We start from the raw sequence: 16,114 nt of genomic DNA on the forward strand, positions 1-16,114 counted from the left end.
TAAGGTTAAAAAAAAAAAGTGGCTGGAACCATGCTGCTTTTCAATGATGTGCTTAAGAGTTTATTCCATAGGATGTAAGGAGCCATAGAATGTTATAGCACCGAAGAGAAATATAATTAGAGATACATTTCTAGGAGAATGTTCTGCAAGCAACAAAAATGATGGTTTGTAATACAGAGAAATTAGAAGTGCAGATTAGAAATGCACCTTTTAGGAAGTCATTTCATTTGTTTAAAACAGAAAGTCTGAGGGTTTCAGGTACACCTAGATCTATGTCTTATTCCTGAATTTTGTATTTTAATACTTCTGCTTAAGTTACTCCAGGCTGTTAAATGCTTCTGTTTCTCCATAGGTGTGATGAACAGAAGTGTCTTTACATTGCAGTTGTTGTTTTATTCCTATTAGACGTCATTTTTAATTTTTCCCTATGATCATTGCTTATCTACTATTCTGAATACTGCTCCCCCCAAAACAATATGTGCCAATTTTGTTCCTTTTCCAAAATTAAAATATTCTATATATTGGGTCCTAGATTATTCTATCAAGTGCTGTCTACTCCAGGCCTTAGGAATTTGGCTAAATCACCAAGAGAGAATGTCAGCGGAGATGCTGATTTCCACTTGGCTTCTGAGGTTGGAGTTGAAATTGGGGCCTTGTCCAAGGCAAGCCGTGTCCACGGAACACAGACTGAAGTGCAGAGTGGTTAATGTGCACGTTTGTGTTTTCTTTAGATCACCATCCTCGCTGTGCTTGGACTTCTGTTTGATGACAGTGAGCACAGTGCCTTGTACGCCATTGCCTTTTTAATACCGCAGGCCACATTAATTGGCTACCTGTTCTTAGTTTTCCATGTAAGTAGTGCCACCATCTGTCCCGTGTCCTGGAAATAGAGCTTTGCGTAGGGTTGGGGCTCTGCATCAGGTTGGCTGTGCGTGACTCGTGAGGATTTCTACGTCGTGGGCTCCAGTTGCACTTCTCCCCAGTTAGACAACACACACAGATGATGTGTAAGGGAAAACCCGGCTTCGGTTTTCTGGTTTTGGTTAGTGTGTGGGAAGGAAGGGTAATGGATGGGGAGAATTAGAGAAGCCTGTACATAGGCATGCTCAGCTTTAGAAGGAGACTCGTGAAATGTCCCTCATCTTTAGGATTTCAGGGTTTTAGACAAGCTCTTGGTATGAATAACAGCCATTTTTTCACTTTTTAAAGTTTTATAGGTGATTTACAATGTTATGCTCATTCCTGCTGATCATTTCAATGACTCTGTTATAAGCATATCCATTCTTTTTCAGATTCTTTTCCCTTATAGGTTATCACAGAATTTTGGGTAGAGTTCCCAGTGCTATATAGCAGGTCCTTGTTGACCATCTATTCCATATGCAATAGTTTGTGTATGCCAATTCCAAACCCCCAACGCATCTTCCCCCCTACCTCCAGCCACAAGCCTGTTCCCTTCGGTAACCTTAAGTTTATTTTGGAAGCCCATAAGTCTGTTTCTACTTTGTAAATAAATTCATTTATATAACTTTTTTAGATTCCACGTATAAATAATACCATATGATGTTTGTCTTTCGCTGTCTGACTGACTTCAATTTAGATGATAATCTCTAGGTCCATCCACGTTGCTGCAAACAGCATTATGTCATTCTTTTTTATGGCCGAGTAATATTCCATTGTATATATGCACCACATCTTCTTAATCCATTCCTCTGTCAGTGGACATTTAGATTGTTTCCATGTCTTGGCTATTGTATGTTGTGCTGCAATGAACATTGGAGGTGTATGTATTTGAATTAGAGTTTTCTCCAGATATATGCCCAGGAGTGGGATTGAACAGCCCTTTCTTCCTAGCTAACTGATACCTATACTTCTATGAAAGGAAGGAAACTAGAGTACATGGGTGAAGAGGTATCCATGAGAAGGGAAAAGAGAGAAAGGGGCCTTTTGAAAGAAATAATGGGCCCAGGAAGGTGTATAAAGCCCTGTGTAATAAGGATAAACCCAGTCTCTCTCTCTCTCTCATCATGTGGGGAAGCTAGCACCAGTCCTCAAGATCTCCTACCAGAAGATGAATAATTGCTAAAATCTGCGGCTTCAAATAAAAGCACAGTGGCTTATAGCCTCTTAAAGGAAGGAAGACAGCCCCTTGCAACACATTTTGGAATGGACATTCCCTTGCAGCTCACAGGGAATTCAGGGGACATGTTAGAAGGGCTGTTTGGTGGGCCAGTTCACATTTATGTGGTTAACATTTATGAAACAAAATCGCTTTCTATTTAACCAATGTCTTTCCTTTTTGCAGTTTTCCATGTTTTATTACCTTGATGAAGAATCAAGAACCATTGAGCCATTTTTGGTATCCCTGATCGTAAGAACACACTCTTCTTTAATCATAATTGTCTCGTTTACCGTGCTCGACCATTGTATGATTTTTACTTTAACTTTCTTGAAGAATAGTTGATTTACACTGTTGTATTCATTTCTGCTGTACAGCAAAGTGATTCAGCCAGATTCATAGTGATTCAGCCAGACCTGTATACGTATCCTTTCCCACGTAGGTTATCCCAGAACACTGAGTAATGTTCCCTGTGCAGGTTTCCGCGGACCACCCATTCCACACACTGCGGTGCGCAGACGCCAATCCCAAAGCCCCCTCAGCGCCCCCCCCACCATACTTTGTCAACCATAAGTTTCTTTTCGAAGTCTGTGAGTCTGTTTCTGTTTTGTAAATAACGTCATTTGAACCTTTTTTTTTCAGATTCCACAGGTAAGTGATATATGATATTTGTCCTTGTCGGACTGACTTCACTTACTTTGGTCATGTCTGGCTCCATCCATATTGCTGCAAATGGCATCATTTCATTCTTTTTTTATGGCTGTATAATCAAGCATTTTAATCGTGTACACTGGTGATGCTTTTCATTATGGTGAATATGTGGATCCCTGTAGCCCAGGGAGCTGTAATACGTGTTAAATAAGGAATGTTTTTTTTTTTTTCTTTGGTCAGGATCAACTGATCAGATAATATGCTTCCCAAATGTTAAGAACGGTGCACAGCTGGTAGGGGACATGGCATAAAGGAATGGCATCACATAATTATATTTGTTTCCAAGGTTTCTCTAAACAGGATTTGAAAGTGAATTTGATATTTTCATAAGGCGACAAGTAGCTTATTGGAACTTTGTGATGATTTTGCCAGAGACAGCTTTGCGAAAGTCCAGTTACTTGTAATTCACTTCAGATGTTGGACAGTTTTCTTTCAGTGTTTCTAATGGTACATCTCTCTCTTTGTTCCTAGCCTTTCCTTCATTTTATCACCTTTCTTTTTATTCTTCGATGTCTGGAATGGAAGTTTGGGAAGACGTCAATGAGAAAGGATCCCTTCTTTAGGTTGGGAGAAATCAGATTCTCTTTTTATTTCAGTGATCAATATTGTAAGATAGTTTTTCATGCATAAACTAATCTATTAATGGAGAGGTACCATGTGCCAGGATAGGCTGGGGTAGGAACCATATGCCAATGTAAATAATAGAGATCTAAGTGCCTACATCAAAGAAGATTGTGAATGGTGGAGGAAGCAGACCTGAAACATTGAAAATTAAGGGCGCTGTCTGACACCGTGTGCAGCGGAGGACTAGGGAAAGTTACATGCAGCTAGTTCTGTTTAAATAGCAATCAGTTTGAAGAGGTTGGCAGTGGAAGGGAAGCTCCTGGTCCAGGAGGAAGAATAAAATGATCAAGAGGCCAAAGACAGTAATAACTGTGGGTTTTTTTTGTGTGTGGGGTGTGTGTGTGTGTGTGTGTGTGTGTGTGTGTGTGTGTAGTAGTGAGAAGCCCAACTGGGATCACAGACTGTTTCAGTTTTTAATGAGATGTAAAAGCCGAGACCTTTTTTTGCACCACACGAGGATGCAACCATAAGCATCTTGTTCCCTCTTTGTCTCCCCTTCCGCACCAGCTCCATCTTTAGTGATTACAGGTAGCTAGAGACTTCTCAGATGAAAGAAGAAATCCTCTAAGGAGTTCCTATCGTGGCGCAGCAGAAACGAATCCGACTAGGAACCATGAGGTTGCGGGTTCGATCCCTAGCCTCGCTCAGTGGATTAAGGATCCGGCGTTGCCGTGAGCTGTGGTGTAGGCCACAGACTCAGCTTGGATCTGGCGTTGCTGTGGCTCTGGTGTAGGCTGGTGGCTGCAGCTCCGATGAGACCCATAGCCTGGGATCCTCCATATGCTGCAGGTGTGGCCCTAAGAAGCAAAAAAAAAAAAGTCATCTCAGAGCAGTAGTGGGGGCTAAGGTCAAGAGAAGAGAAAAGAATGAGATATATTGTAAGTATCAAGGGCCAGACTCAGAAGAAAAAGAGTGAATATGATACATATGGCAAAGAAATGGCCAGGCTTAATAGGAGAACAAGCATCTAACCTGTATATTCTGAGACCATCCTGCTTCTAAACATTCTGGCCCTTTCACCCCTTAAAAATATAAAAATCTAATAATGCTGTGTTGGTGTTAAAGCTAGCATTCCCAGGAAAATGACTTCGTTAAGCTGTGATATAAAGATTCTAGGTACATGGTATTAAGTTGCCTACTGATCTTGAAAAAGTGTTTCTATAGGTAAGTAGAATAAAAGATACATAAAAAGCAAAGCTCACTAAATATCACAAGGAGGTTGGGAAGGGAGAAAGGCTGGCTGCCCTGGGGGAGATTGTCATGACCTCATTACCCAGTCTACTCAAGGGTAAGAGTTACAGAATACGGTATTCTGACCCAAGGATGAAAACCCACAGTCAATTATTAATGGATGGCTTTGACTCTAGAATTTCTCCAAGAAGGAGCGATGTGTGTCCAAATCCAGAAGAGCCAGAAGGGGAAGATGAAGATGTTCAGATGGAAAGAAGGAGAACAGCAGATGCCCTGAATTCCACGAATTTCGATGAGGTAAAACACGCAAAGTAGGAATTTCATCACATAAGAAAGGGGCTAGGCTGTAAGTCTGATTCTTCAATGATTTTGCGCTTCTCTAGTCCATACAAATGAGGATCACTATTTTAGCAGGTAGACCTAATTTAGGTCATTTAGATCTAAATTTCAATGTCTTTTTTACATCGAAATGAACAGATTAAAAGTCATGTTAATTTGCTTTGTCTGTTATTTTTATTTTTTATTTCTGTCTTTTGTCTTTTTAGGGCCTCACCCGCAGCATATGGAGGTTCCCAGGCCAGGGGTCAAATCAGAGCTGTAGCTGCAGGCCTACACCAGAGCCACAGCAACGCAGGATTCAAGCCAAGTCTGCGACCTACACCACAGCTCACGGCAACACTGGCTCCTTAACCCACTGAGTGAGGCCAGGAATTGAACCTGCGTCCTCCTGGATACTAGTTGGGTTCATTAACCACTCAGCCATGACGGGAACTCCCTCACGTGGTCTATTTGAAGAGGGGAAAAAAAGTGGAGTGTACTTGAAATTGCAAACGTCAAGAAAGAACTTGTGAATTTTAGAAACGGAGCAAAGTGGTGAAGCAAATCCCTGTTCTTGGGGAAAGTGCCCTGTACAAAAGTCAGGCCCAAGTCTGGTCCACAGCTTGTTAAGGACGATTCAGTGCTTCTTCAAGTCTCTTTGCTCCTGTTCTGAGAGAAGGGCTGGCTGCAGAAAATAATGGGCTCCCGAGCAAGTGCCTTTAGGGGAAGGAAAAGGACGGTCTCTTCTCTCCAAGACGAAGTGCTGGGGTGGAGAGTGGACGATAAACGTGTCCCCTAGCCGAAGGTCTTCTTCGATGCATGTCCCAGTGGGAGGACAGAGCTTTGCAGAGTTCATGGAGTGAGCTAAGGTCTGACAACATGATGTATCTGCCATTTACAGAAACCTGTCATTATCGCCAGCTGTCTACGCAAGGAGTACACAGGGAAAAGGAAACGCTGCTTGTCCAAGAGGAAGAAAAAAATAGCCGCAAGACATGTCTCTTTCTGTGTTAGGAAAGGTTGGACCCAGTGGCTTTTCCTCTGTCGATTCAGGGCCCCCCTCAGAGCGTCATGGTTCTTGAGGAGCATCTTGGAGGCACCGCCCTTGGGTTTGCACAGACCCGTCGGCAGGGTGACCGGGACCGTCTCCATGTCTCACTTCTTAATGAAATTCATCAACTCGCCCCATGGATGGGCGCATGGTCCCAACTACACAGAAACCAGAAGCCCGCTCTTATTTTTTTTTAATTTATTATTATTTTATTTTTAGGGCCGCACTTGAGGCATGTGGAGGTCTCTGGACATATGGACCCCAGGCTGGGGGTCTCATCGGAGCTACAGCTGTCAGCCTACGCCAGAACCACAGCAACACCAGATCCCAGCCGCATCTGCAACCTACACCACAGTTCATGGCAATGCCAGATCCTTAACCCACTGAGTGAGACCAGGGATCAAACCCGCAACCTCATGGTTCCTAGTTGAATTCGTTTCTGCTGTGTCACGACAGGAACGCCAAAGCTCTCTCTTACAATGAACTAGTGAAACCATGATATTTCTACTTAATGAAGATGATGGATTGTCTAATGTTCATTATTTTTCACAAGAGAACTAACTGGGGAAGTGCCAGTACATAGCTCAAGGCTTGACTGGCAAGGTGAAGGTGACCTCACTTTGTGTCATTGTCACGCAGGGCTTAGGACCACAGGAGACAGGCTGAGGCACCTGGGTCCCAAAAGTGGCTTTTCCCCTTCCCATCAATGTGACTGTAGGCAACTAACCTCATCCCTGGAAGCTTCTGTCCCCAGACCCATAAGAAGGGATTATGCTAACCTTGGGAGCAGGTGTGGCGGGGACAATGAAATGAGATACCATATATAAAGCACATGGCACAATGCTTGTCAGGTAGCAAGACTTCAGATTAGGTTTTGTTCTCAGTTTTACTACAAAAATCAAGTAACAGTAACTTTTTTTTTTTTCAGGTGAGGTTTTAGGATTATTAGGACACAATGGAGCTGGTAAAAGTACATCCATTAAAGTGATAACTGGAGACACAAAACCAACTGCTGGGCAGGTAGGTGAGTTATGTGAAAGATGTATTATCTAGTGATGCTCAAAATAAGTTTATAAGACATCAAAACTTTGTAAACAGCAAAATGCCGTTCAGTCATTAGGTGACTGAAATGATTAATGAGGCAGAGTAATACCTTCACAAATGAATACATTAATACACACAAAAATGAGTCACTGAGAGGGGATAATTATTTATGCCTTTAAAAGCATTCAGAGGGACTGTTCAGTGTCAGATCAGAAATCAGTATCAGATTCCATACAGATTTTATTTATAGTGCCGGAAACACATGGATTTGCACTTTGAATCAGCATTATCCGCTCAGTACATAATGCTTTGATCTTGAATGAAAAACAGTTTCTTAAAAAAAAAACCTTTATTAAGCAATTTTATTGATTGTCCTTCACAAAGTGCTTAGCTCCTGGGACATATGTTGTTTGTACAGATATACTCTTTCTTGGGAGTGTTTTCAAGGAATGGCTCAAAACTGAACCACTTGAGTACATGCAATTTAATTGTACAAGGTGGTTAGGTCAACAGAAAAGAGTTCAGACTTAAAAAGCATTCTTCACCAAATTGCTTGACAGAAGATCGGAAGCCTAAGAACTCCTCTTGATAAACCATGTCTTTTCCTGCTTAAAAACTTTCAAGACCTCTCACTGCACTGTGACTGGAAGGCGGCCTCCCCATCTCACCCTCAGGCAGCTGTGGGAGCTCATTTCCAAGGCCCTCCTGACATCACCGACTGGCTCTCCTTCCTCACTCTGCCTTGGCCTTGGGTCAAGAACCACGAGGCTTCGCCCCTCCCCTGGGGCTTGTCTCAGGTTTTCTGCCCCAAATTCCTTTCCTCTGGGTCCTGCCACAGCAGGTGCCCTCCTGCTCTTCTGCTGAAAGGGCCCCTCAGCAGACAGACTTCCTCCAATCACCCCACGTGGAGTTCTGTATTCTGCAGCCCAGCCCCCCCAAGGGCCCCATTTTAAGTGTGATCTGTCTGTATGCTCCTGGCTCGGTCTTCTGCTTGCTGGTTACCTGATCCACTCAGTGCAATGAAAACTCTCCGTTAACAGGGCTGCTGGCTAATCCATTGCTCATTGTATTCAAAGCAGGCAGAGCCGCATTTGTTATGCAGGCAGCTCTCAAAACACTTTGGATCCATGAGCCAGAGTTCAGTAGAGAGTAATTAAATTAACATACTTCTTTCTGACAATAGTGGGGGAAAATGGATAGAAACTGTTGGCCTCGGAGTTCCCATCGTGGCTCAGTGGTTAACGAATCCAACTAGGAACCATGAGGTTGTGGGTTCGATCCCTGGCCTTGCTCCATGGGTTAAGGATCCGGCATTGCTGTGAGCTGTGATGAAGACTGCAGACTCGGCTCGGATCCCACGTTGCAGTGGCTGTGGCGGAGGCCGGCAGCTACAGCTCCGATTAGACCCCTGGCCTGGGAACCTTCATATGCCTCGGGAGTGGCCCTAGAAATAGGCAAAAAGATAAAAAAAAAAAAAAATAAGAAAGAAAGAAAGAAAAAGAAAAACTGTTGGCTTCGACGGCAAGACCCCACATTTATGAGGTATTTGATTTTTCAGCTTAGATTTTGGTGGTGCATACAGTTTTCATGTTTCTACTCTCTGACGACCTTTCTGCAAGTGCAAAGTGAGTGCAGATTATTACACTCAACCAGGGACTAGAGATTGTGTAGCTTTTGTAGGTCTGTAAAGAGAAAGACACAGGGAATAAAAATAAAACCAGAGCGAAGGCTCTGAGAGGCAACTTTTTTCTGCAGGTGCTCCTGAAAGGGAGCAGCGGAGGGGACCCGCTGGGCTTCCTGGGGTACTGTCCCCAGGAGAACGCGCTGTGGCCCAGCCTGACGGTGAAGGAGCATTTGGAGGTGTTCGCCGCCGTGAAGGGGCTGAGGAAAGCGGACGCTGCCGCGGCCATCGCGAGGTACGTGGAGGAGCCGCACCTGTTCTTACCTGAAGGGGCAGGGAGAGGCTGGAAGTGAGGCCCTCTGGGAAACTCCGGGTGAAGTGCTGTGAATACAAACCCAGGCCATGTCGGGTAGACCTACAACTAGAAACTAGTTTCCCAGATTTCAAGGAGTTGGTTTTTTGCATATTAAATATAGGGGAAAAAAAGGATTTATTAAGCAAACATAAAAATACTAAAATTTAAATATAAACGATCACAGGACAACTATTTAGGTATCATGAAATGTGTTTCTGTTCTATTAAGAGGAAAAATTATCTTTCGGCCAATTAAAGGCCACCCGACACCTGTTTTAGAACCGCGTCTCTGAGCTCCGGTTCCCAGCTTGTCCCGCGTGGCCGCTCTTCCCATCAGCTTTCCTTGCTTCTAGAAACCTGTAGGGCTCCATTGTGTATCCCTCAGGTTGGTGGATGCGCTCAAGCTGCAGGACCAGCTGAAGCTCCCCACGAAGGCCTTGTCCGAGGGAATAAAGAGGAAGGTAGGGGCGGGGCTTGGGGCTCCTCTGCGCCCCCACAACTCGGTGCCCGACGCGGTTCCTCTCGTTCCAGCTGTGCTTCGCGCTGAGCATCCTGGGAAACCCGTCGGTGGTGCTTCTGGACGAGCCGTCCACGGGGATGGACCCCGAGGGGCAGCAGCAGATGTGGTGAGGGGTGCCTCTTGGTCAGGGCCCTGCAGAAGCTTGCAGGAAATCTGTGACTTGTGTAACTTCTGTAAAAATTGTCCCTTGAGCTGCTTTTAACTGTAGAAACAAAAAAAACTCTTAAAATCATTAATAAAACCAATACTTTGCAGAAAAGGAAAATTATTCCGTGATAATATTTCCTAACCATGCCTCATGGAAGGAAAAAATAAGGATAGCCAGGGCCCAAATGTACTCACTGAGCATCTTAATGGCTCGAGTGATCTTTAGGGGTCTCTACGGACCCCATGGTGTCCATGAGACTGGTAATTCTCATTAGGCAGTAAAGGTGGGGCGGGGGGTGGATTCTGGATGCCCTGCGTGTTTATTGTGCATTTATCTTCCTCTTAGGGCTGTGACCCCTGTGTTGTGGAAACCTGTGTCATTCTGTTCCCCTTCGCACAGCCTTTCCCCAGCTTATCTCCGGATCAGCCTCTCCCTCAGTACAGCCTTGTCATCACCTGCATCCTGCACCCGCCCCTCCTCCGACGCCTGCCCCTGTCCCGCAGCTCTCACCTGGCTTGCCCTTCCTTAACCCCGCTGCCCTCTCAAGCGTCCTCCCTTGCTTGGTCTCTTTTTGCTACTTACTCACCTTCGTGCTGTCCACCTCTGACTGATGAGAAGACGTCCTCAATTGCAAACATTCTCTTGACACTTTAGGCAGGCGATCCGGGCCACCTTCAAAAACACGGAGAGGGGCGCCCTCCTGACCACACACTACATGGCCGAGGCCGAGGCCGTGTGTGACCGCGTGGCCATCATGGTGTCCGGAAGGCTGAGGTGGGTGCCTGTTCAGGCCCACGCTGGTTCCCCCGGGGCACAGCTGGCAGAGTTTGTGGCTGTGAAAGCATCTGCGTCCAACAGGGAGGCCCTGGAGGCAACACCAGCGCATGCGGAGTCTTTTTCTCCTTCCTATTACCACCCCCTCCCCCCCTCCCCCAGATGTATTGGGGCCATCCAGCACCTAAAGAACAAGTTTGGCAAGAACTACCTGCTGGAGATGAAAGTGAAGACCCCCACACAGGAAGAGACTCTCCACAGCGAAATTCTCAGGCTTTTCCCCCAGGCCGCACGGCAGGAAAGGTAAAGGTGGTTGCTGATTCTCACCTGAAACCAAACGTCTCTTTTCCCGACAGCTTCACTGATTTGTAGTCATTTGAGTCCACCTTTAGCCCCAAAGGAAACCTCGAAGAAAGACAGGATTTGTCGGCGATGCAGCAGGCAGTAAACTAGAAGAGAGGGAGCTGATGCGAAAGCTGATATAGCCTGTGTTGTGGTCCTACTAAGGGCTGGGGACTGTTCTGGTCTCGTTTCATCTCATCGTATTTAATCCTCACCAAGACTTTCCAAAGTAGTTGCCATCACGCCAGTGAAAAATAAAATAGCAAAAAAAGCACGGTGAGAATCTGACCTTTACCAGAGCCCTACAGATAGAATTGATTATTTTTAATAAGAAGAAATCGATAGATAGGTTAGATGCCGTGGAGGAGCTAACCAGCAGCAGATGTAGGATGTGAAGCTGATTATTTTAAGTCTATTATTTTTTCCAGTTTTACATAAAGTCTGAAAATGGCACAGTTCTCCTGCAAGCAATGCCGTAAAAATCAAAGATTAACTATAGAGTCGTTTTTAACACCTAGAATGTACAGCAAAAGACAAATGATTTAGGATTTAGGGGAGAAAGCAGATAGTAAGGAGAAATGGGTCATAATGACGAGGCAGGAAAATATATTTCCACAGTGGAATGGAAATATCAAACCAATGCTGTGACTCCCTGTGTGGCCCATGGCTGACTACAAACAGTTCAGATATTTCATGAAGGTACAGGGAATGAGCAAGCTGGATGGGAGTGGGAGCCCCAGAAATAGTCGAAATCCAAATCTCCCTGATTTTCAAATGATGGAAAGACAAACATCTACCCGAGAAACAAATTATGTTTTCAAAATAGTCTTGCTGAATATCATTTGAATTCCTAGAGATTTCTGGTCTCCCAGCCAGAGACTCCACTGTATTACCCTGAGTTAGGAGGGCACCTGAGCAGGATGGGGGAAGGTGGGAGAGGCATGGATTACCTGGAGGGTAGACCTAGGTTTCCGCCCAACTTGGGAAACTTTAAGAAACTATATGGTGGCAGCGCCTGGTTGGAGGCTGAAGTTGAGGAGCAGGTGTTCAGCTTAGAAAAATAGGTGGGAGGTTAATTTGCACAAATCTCAACATTTCCTTTGCACCTGCTGCTCTCCATCCAAGGAGACAAGGACAGTAAAAGGTCTGAGTCCTATTCTCCTGTCCCCTGCTTCTCCTGTAATCTGCCTCTTTTTTATTACTGTGGATTCACCTTCCTTCCTTCCTTCATTTCTTCATTCATTTCAGCTACACCAGCACGATGGTCGCAGTTTGGTTTCCATCTGCCACAGGGCACCAGCTTCACTCTCTCCTCCTCTCCTCTCAGGTTCTCGTCTCTGATGGTCTACAAGTTGCCAGTGGAAGATGTGCGACCTTTAGCCCAGGCTTTCTTCAAATTAGAGAATGGTAAGCGCTTGAAGCTTTGAAATAAGATTCTAGAAAGCAGATCTTCCAAATCATAAAATAAACCATCAGCGTGACAAGAAATGCGATATGAGGTAACACGATCAATTTAAAAGCTAAACTCTCAAATCGAATTGTAGGAGCACCAAATCAGGGGTTGGGGGTGCTGTGTGTGTCTTTGGGGGTCAATGGGAGTGAGTTTTACTTTTTGCTTTGTGGGGATTTTTCATGTATCATATAGATAGATAGGTAGATAGACAGATAGATAGATAGATAGATAGATAGATAGATAGATAGATAGATAGATAATACAACCCAGGTCAAAACTCAGTTATATATGCATTTAAGGAGAATGCTTCCTTTTGAAACATGGATGTGTATGTATTTCACATTAAATTTTAAGTGGATTTGCATAATATTTTATTGCCTTAGGTTGTATATTAAGGAACTGACCTCCTGTCTGGTCACTAAAACAATCTGTCCATCACACTTTTTTTTTTTTTAATCTTTTAGGGCAGTACCCATGGCACATGGAGGTTCCCAGGCTAGGGGTTGAATCAGAGCTGTAGCCACCGGCTGATGCCAGATCCAAGCTGTGTGTGCGACCTACACCACAACTTACGGCAATGCCGGATCCTTAACCCACTCAGCAAGGCCAGGCATTGAACCCACAGTTCTCATGGGTGCTAGTCAGATTCATTTCTGCTGAGCCACGACGGAAACTCCTTTTTTCTTTTTTCATCCGTCTCACTTTAAACCTGACCACACCGAACCTGCGGTCCCCCAGGCCCAGGCTTCCCTTTCATCCGAGCCCGTTAACGCTGCTGCTCTGAACTGCACTGGCCAGAGTCCCTCTCGTGCTCTCTTCACTATCGCTGCACCGAGATCATCTTCGCTTGCTTCTCAGCCTTCTGGAGGAAGAGATTTGAATCTCCCTCCAGGTCCTGGAAGACTCTTCTTCCTCCTGTTCACAGCATCCATGGTCCGGGATGCCTTCGCTTTCCATTCTCTGAGCTGTGTACCCCAGTGTTATGGGCTGTGGTCACGCACAGCTCTCCTCTGCTGGGCACCGTGGCCAGTACTGGCCTGGGGTTGCTGGTGAGATACTGCTGGGCTGCTGGGCATCTATCAGAGCTCTCTCTACCCTTCTCGGTCTACTTTGGCCAACAAGAAGGGTTTTCCACCCAGTCAGGGGTGGGCCACCACGGTTTCTGGCAAGAAGTGGGCAGGGATGTCTCTTCCCTAGAAAACTACAAACATCTTTCTCTATATTCTTCTGATATGACCCTTTTCAAAAGGTGACTTGCTTCCACCTCCTTCTTCCTGGCTCCCATGCAGGGAAGGAAGCCTTCTCAGCATCATTTCTCCCTTAAACACACATCTCAGTAACTGCACAACATACAAGCATAACACCAGCATTTAGCTTTTGCCCCAAACCTAAGCGAATGCATTTGGTGTATTTCTAACCGAGCGCCGTGCTTAAACCATGAAGGATGATTGTCTATCTTAACCTTTTTAGTTGTTTTTTAAAAAAATTTATTTGTATCATATGCTGACTTAGACCATCTGAATATAAAAATATATGAGCCCTTGACGTACATCTGTCCTTGTGCAGTTAAGCAGCGCTTCGACCTGGAGGAGTACAGCCTCTCACAGTCCACCCTGGAGCAGGTGGGTCCATTAGGGATTCTCTAGCATCCTGGGACTAGAAAGGTACAATGTGTGCCTACGCTTTGCACGCACTTGGAGCCACAGGAGGCAGTGGGACAGCCCTGTCTCTTTATTTCCGGCCCCACTTTCAGGTTTTCCTGGAGCTTTCCAAGGAGCAGGAGCTGGATGACTTAAAAGAGGAACTTCACCCCTCAGTGAAGTGGAAGCTCCTTCCTCAGGAAGAGCCGTGAAGCCCCAAATAACCTACATTCCGATGCACGCTTGTCGTTTTTCAAGACGTTTGTTTTTATAGCATCGATGTCATATCGTTAAAGAGTATATTGTTAACACTGGTGTGGCTCTCAGCTTGGTGGAGAGGAGGCGCGAGTGTTGGGCAGGTGCAGTGACAATGTGGATAGAGGCACGTGGCTGAGCCCATGTCCCAGGCACAGCCTCTGTGTCTCTGCAGGGCATCCTGATCCCATTTTTCTGTGTAATACTGAATAAAGGTACTTTTACAAAAACTCAGTTTCTGAGTATGATAAATTTTGTTCAATTTTTTTTCTTTTATTAAAACCTTGAAACACTTTTTTTCTAACCTAGACTGAAAAGTCCATAGAGTTACTCTTCTGGGAGTTTGATATATTTATAAAGCTGATATTTTAGTAAGAATTTAAGTACCCAGTGGAGTTTCCATTGTGGCTCAAAGGGTTAAGGACCCAATGTTGTCTCTGTGAGGATGCGGGTTCACTCAGTAGCTTAGGAGTCTAGCGTTGCCGTAAGCTGTGACATAGGCCTCAGCTGCAGCTCCAGCTTGACTCCTATTCCATATGCCGCAGGTGCAGCTATTAAAAAAAAAAGAAAAAAAAAAAAAAAAAAAAAAAAAGAATTTAAGTGACCAAATCAAGAAGTGTTATACTTTTTGAAATAGATTTTAATATATTTTCTTATGGCTAAAAATAGTGAAAATACCATTGGCCATTATACCGATATCAATATATTTGATAATATAGCCACTAGTTATACCCTCAATAATATAACCAGAGAATGAAAAGTAAAAACTTGCTATTAGGAAATTTACTGTACTGTTTAAATTTATAAACCAATGGAGTCCCATAGCCATTGTATTTTTAAATTTAGGCTTTAGAGATGACTGTATTATAACTGATCTTTTGTGGATATTTGCCACTTGGTCTCAAAATAGATAAATGTAATAACAGGTCCAGTGACCAAGGAGGTGGAAAATATAAAATAAATCTTATATGTGTAATTTTCAAAGATGTTTTGCTTTTTAGGGCCGCACCCACAGCATGTGGAAGTTCCCAGGCTAGGGGTCACATTGGAGCTGCAGCAGCTGGCTCACACCACAGCCGCAGCAACGCAGGATCCAAGCCGTGTCTGCGACCTACACCATGGCTGATGGCAATGCCAGATCCTTAACACCCTAAGCGAGGCCAGGGATGAAACCCCCATCCTCATGTATACTAGTTGGGTTCATTACCACTGAGCCAAACAGAACCGGGAAATAATTTCTAATGAGAGCTAGTTTGCTGCTTTAATTGACCTTATGTCAAAATGTCAAGACAGAGAACACCATGCCATAATCAAGGAAGAAAAAGCGGGGGCTGGCAGAGATATTTCCTAGACCAATCTTCTAGAAATACCAGCTGTGCTTATCATGTCTAAAATGTAGATTAAGCAGTTCCCGTTGTGGCTCAGTGGTTAATGAATCCAATTAGGAACCATGAGGTTGCAGGTTTGATCCCTCGCCTTGCTCAGTGGGTTAAGGATCCAGTGTTGCTGTGAGCTATGGTGTGGGTCGCAGACACAGCTCGGATCTGGCGTTGCTGTGGCTCTGGCGTTGCTGTAGGCTGGTGGCTACAGCTCCGATTGGACCCCTAGCCTGGGAACCTCCATATGCTGCAGGTGTGGCCCTAGAAAAGACAAAAAATAAAATAAAATAAAATAAAATATATTGTAGGTTAAACTAGAGTTTTCTGAGCTGTGAAGATAATCCTCAGCGCTTTCCCTGCAAATTCTTTGCATATTCTTTCTTCTCTTTCGAAATCCCTGCGCTTCTCGGCCGCCAATCATTCTTAGTGGCCCAGAAAATTCTGCTCTGGAGGGCAGCCCTCCCCTGACCCCCTTCTGCAGCCCAGGATGTCCAGAGGTCCATTCATTCATCTGCTGGGGACAAAAAGATGAATGAAATTCTGATCCTACCTTCAGCAAATACTTCTGTGCCC

At 44.7% G+C, this 16,114-nt stretch overlaps 1 protein-coding gene across 14 annotated transcripts in view; it reads left to right on the forward strand.

The window, feature by feature from the left end:
- The window catches only part of LOC100520512 (ATP-binding cassette sub-family A member 8), an 80,564-nt gene extending 66,168 nt beyond the window's left edge, over nucleotides 1–14,396 (forward strand). For 5 of the 14 annotated variants that reach the window (XM_021068095.1, XM_021068092.1, XM_021068100.1 and 2 more), the window contains 14 exons: nucleotides 732–851; nucleotides 2,303–2,368; nucleotides 3,299–3,390; nucleotides 4,819–4,939; nucleotides 5,862–5,979; nucleotides 6,940–7,031; nucleotides 8,811–8,971; nucleotides 9,416–9,491; nucleotides 9,562–9,656; nucleotides 10,353–10,472; nucleotides 10,635–10,775; nucleotides 12,142–12,221; nucleotides 13,780–13,889; nucleotides 14,021–14,396. In XM_021068095.1, coding sequence (XP_020923754.1) covers nucleotides 732–851; nucleotides 2,303–2,368; nucleotides 3,299–3,390; nucleotides 4,819–4,939; nucleotides 5,862–5,979; nucleotides 6,940–7,031; nucleotides 8,811–8,971; nucleotides 9,416–9,491; nucleotides 9,562–9,656; nucleotides 10,353–10,472; nucleotides 10,635–10,775; nucleotides 12,142–12,221; nucleotides 13,780–13,889; nucleotides 14,021–14,119 — 1,491 coding nt within the window. In that variant the 3' untranslated portion in view covers nucleotides 14,120–14,396. Of the gene's footprint in view, nucleotides 1–731; nucleotides 852–2,302; nucleotides 2,369–3,298; nucleotides 3,391–4,818; nucleotides 4,940–5,861; nucleotides 5,980–6,939; nucleotides 7,032–8,810; nucleotides 8,972–9,415; nucleotides 9,492–9,561; nucleotides 9,657–10,352; nucleotides 10,776–12,141; nucleotides 12,222–13,779; nucleotides 13,890–14,020 lie in introns of all 14 variants that reach the window. The other 9 variants (XM_021068097.1, XM_021068096.1, XM_021068093.1 and 6 more) reach the window with 3 other exon arrangements.

Source organism: Sus scrofa, chromosome 12, assembly GCF_000003025.6.
Source record: "Sus scrofa isolate TJ Tabasco breed Duroc chromosome 12, Sscrofa11.1, whole genome shotgun sequence".
NCBI classification, from domain to species: Eukaryota; Metazoa; Chordata; class Mammalia; order Artiodactyla; family Suidae; genus Sus; species Sus scrofa.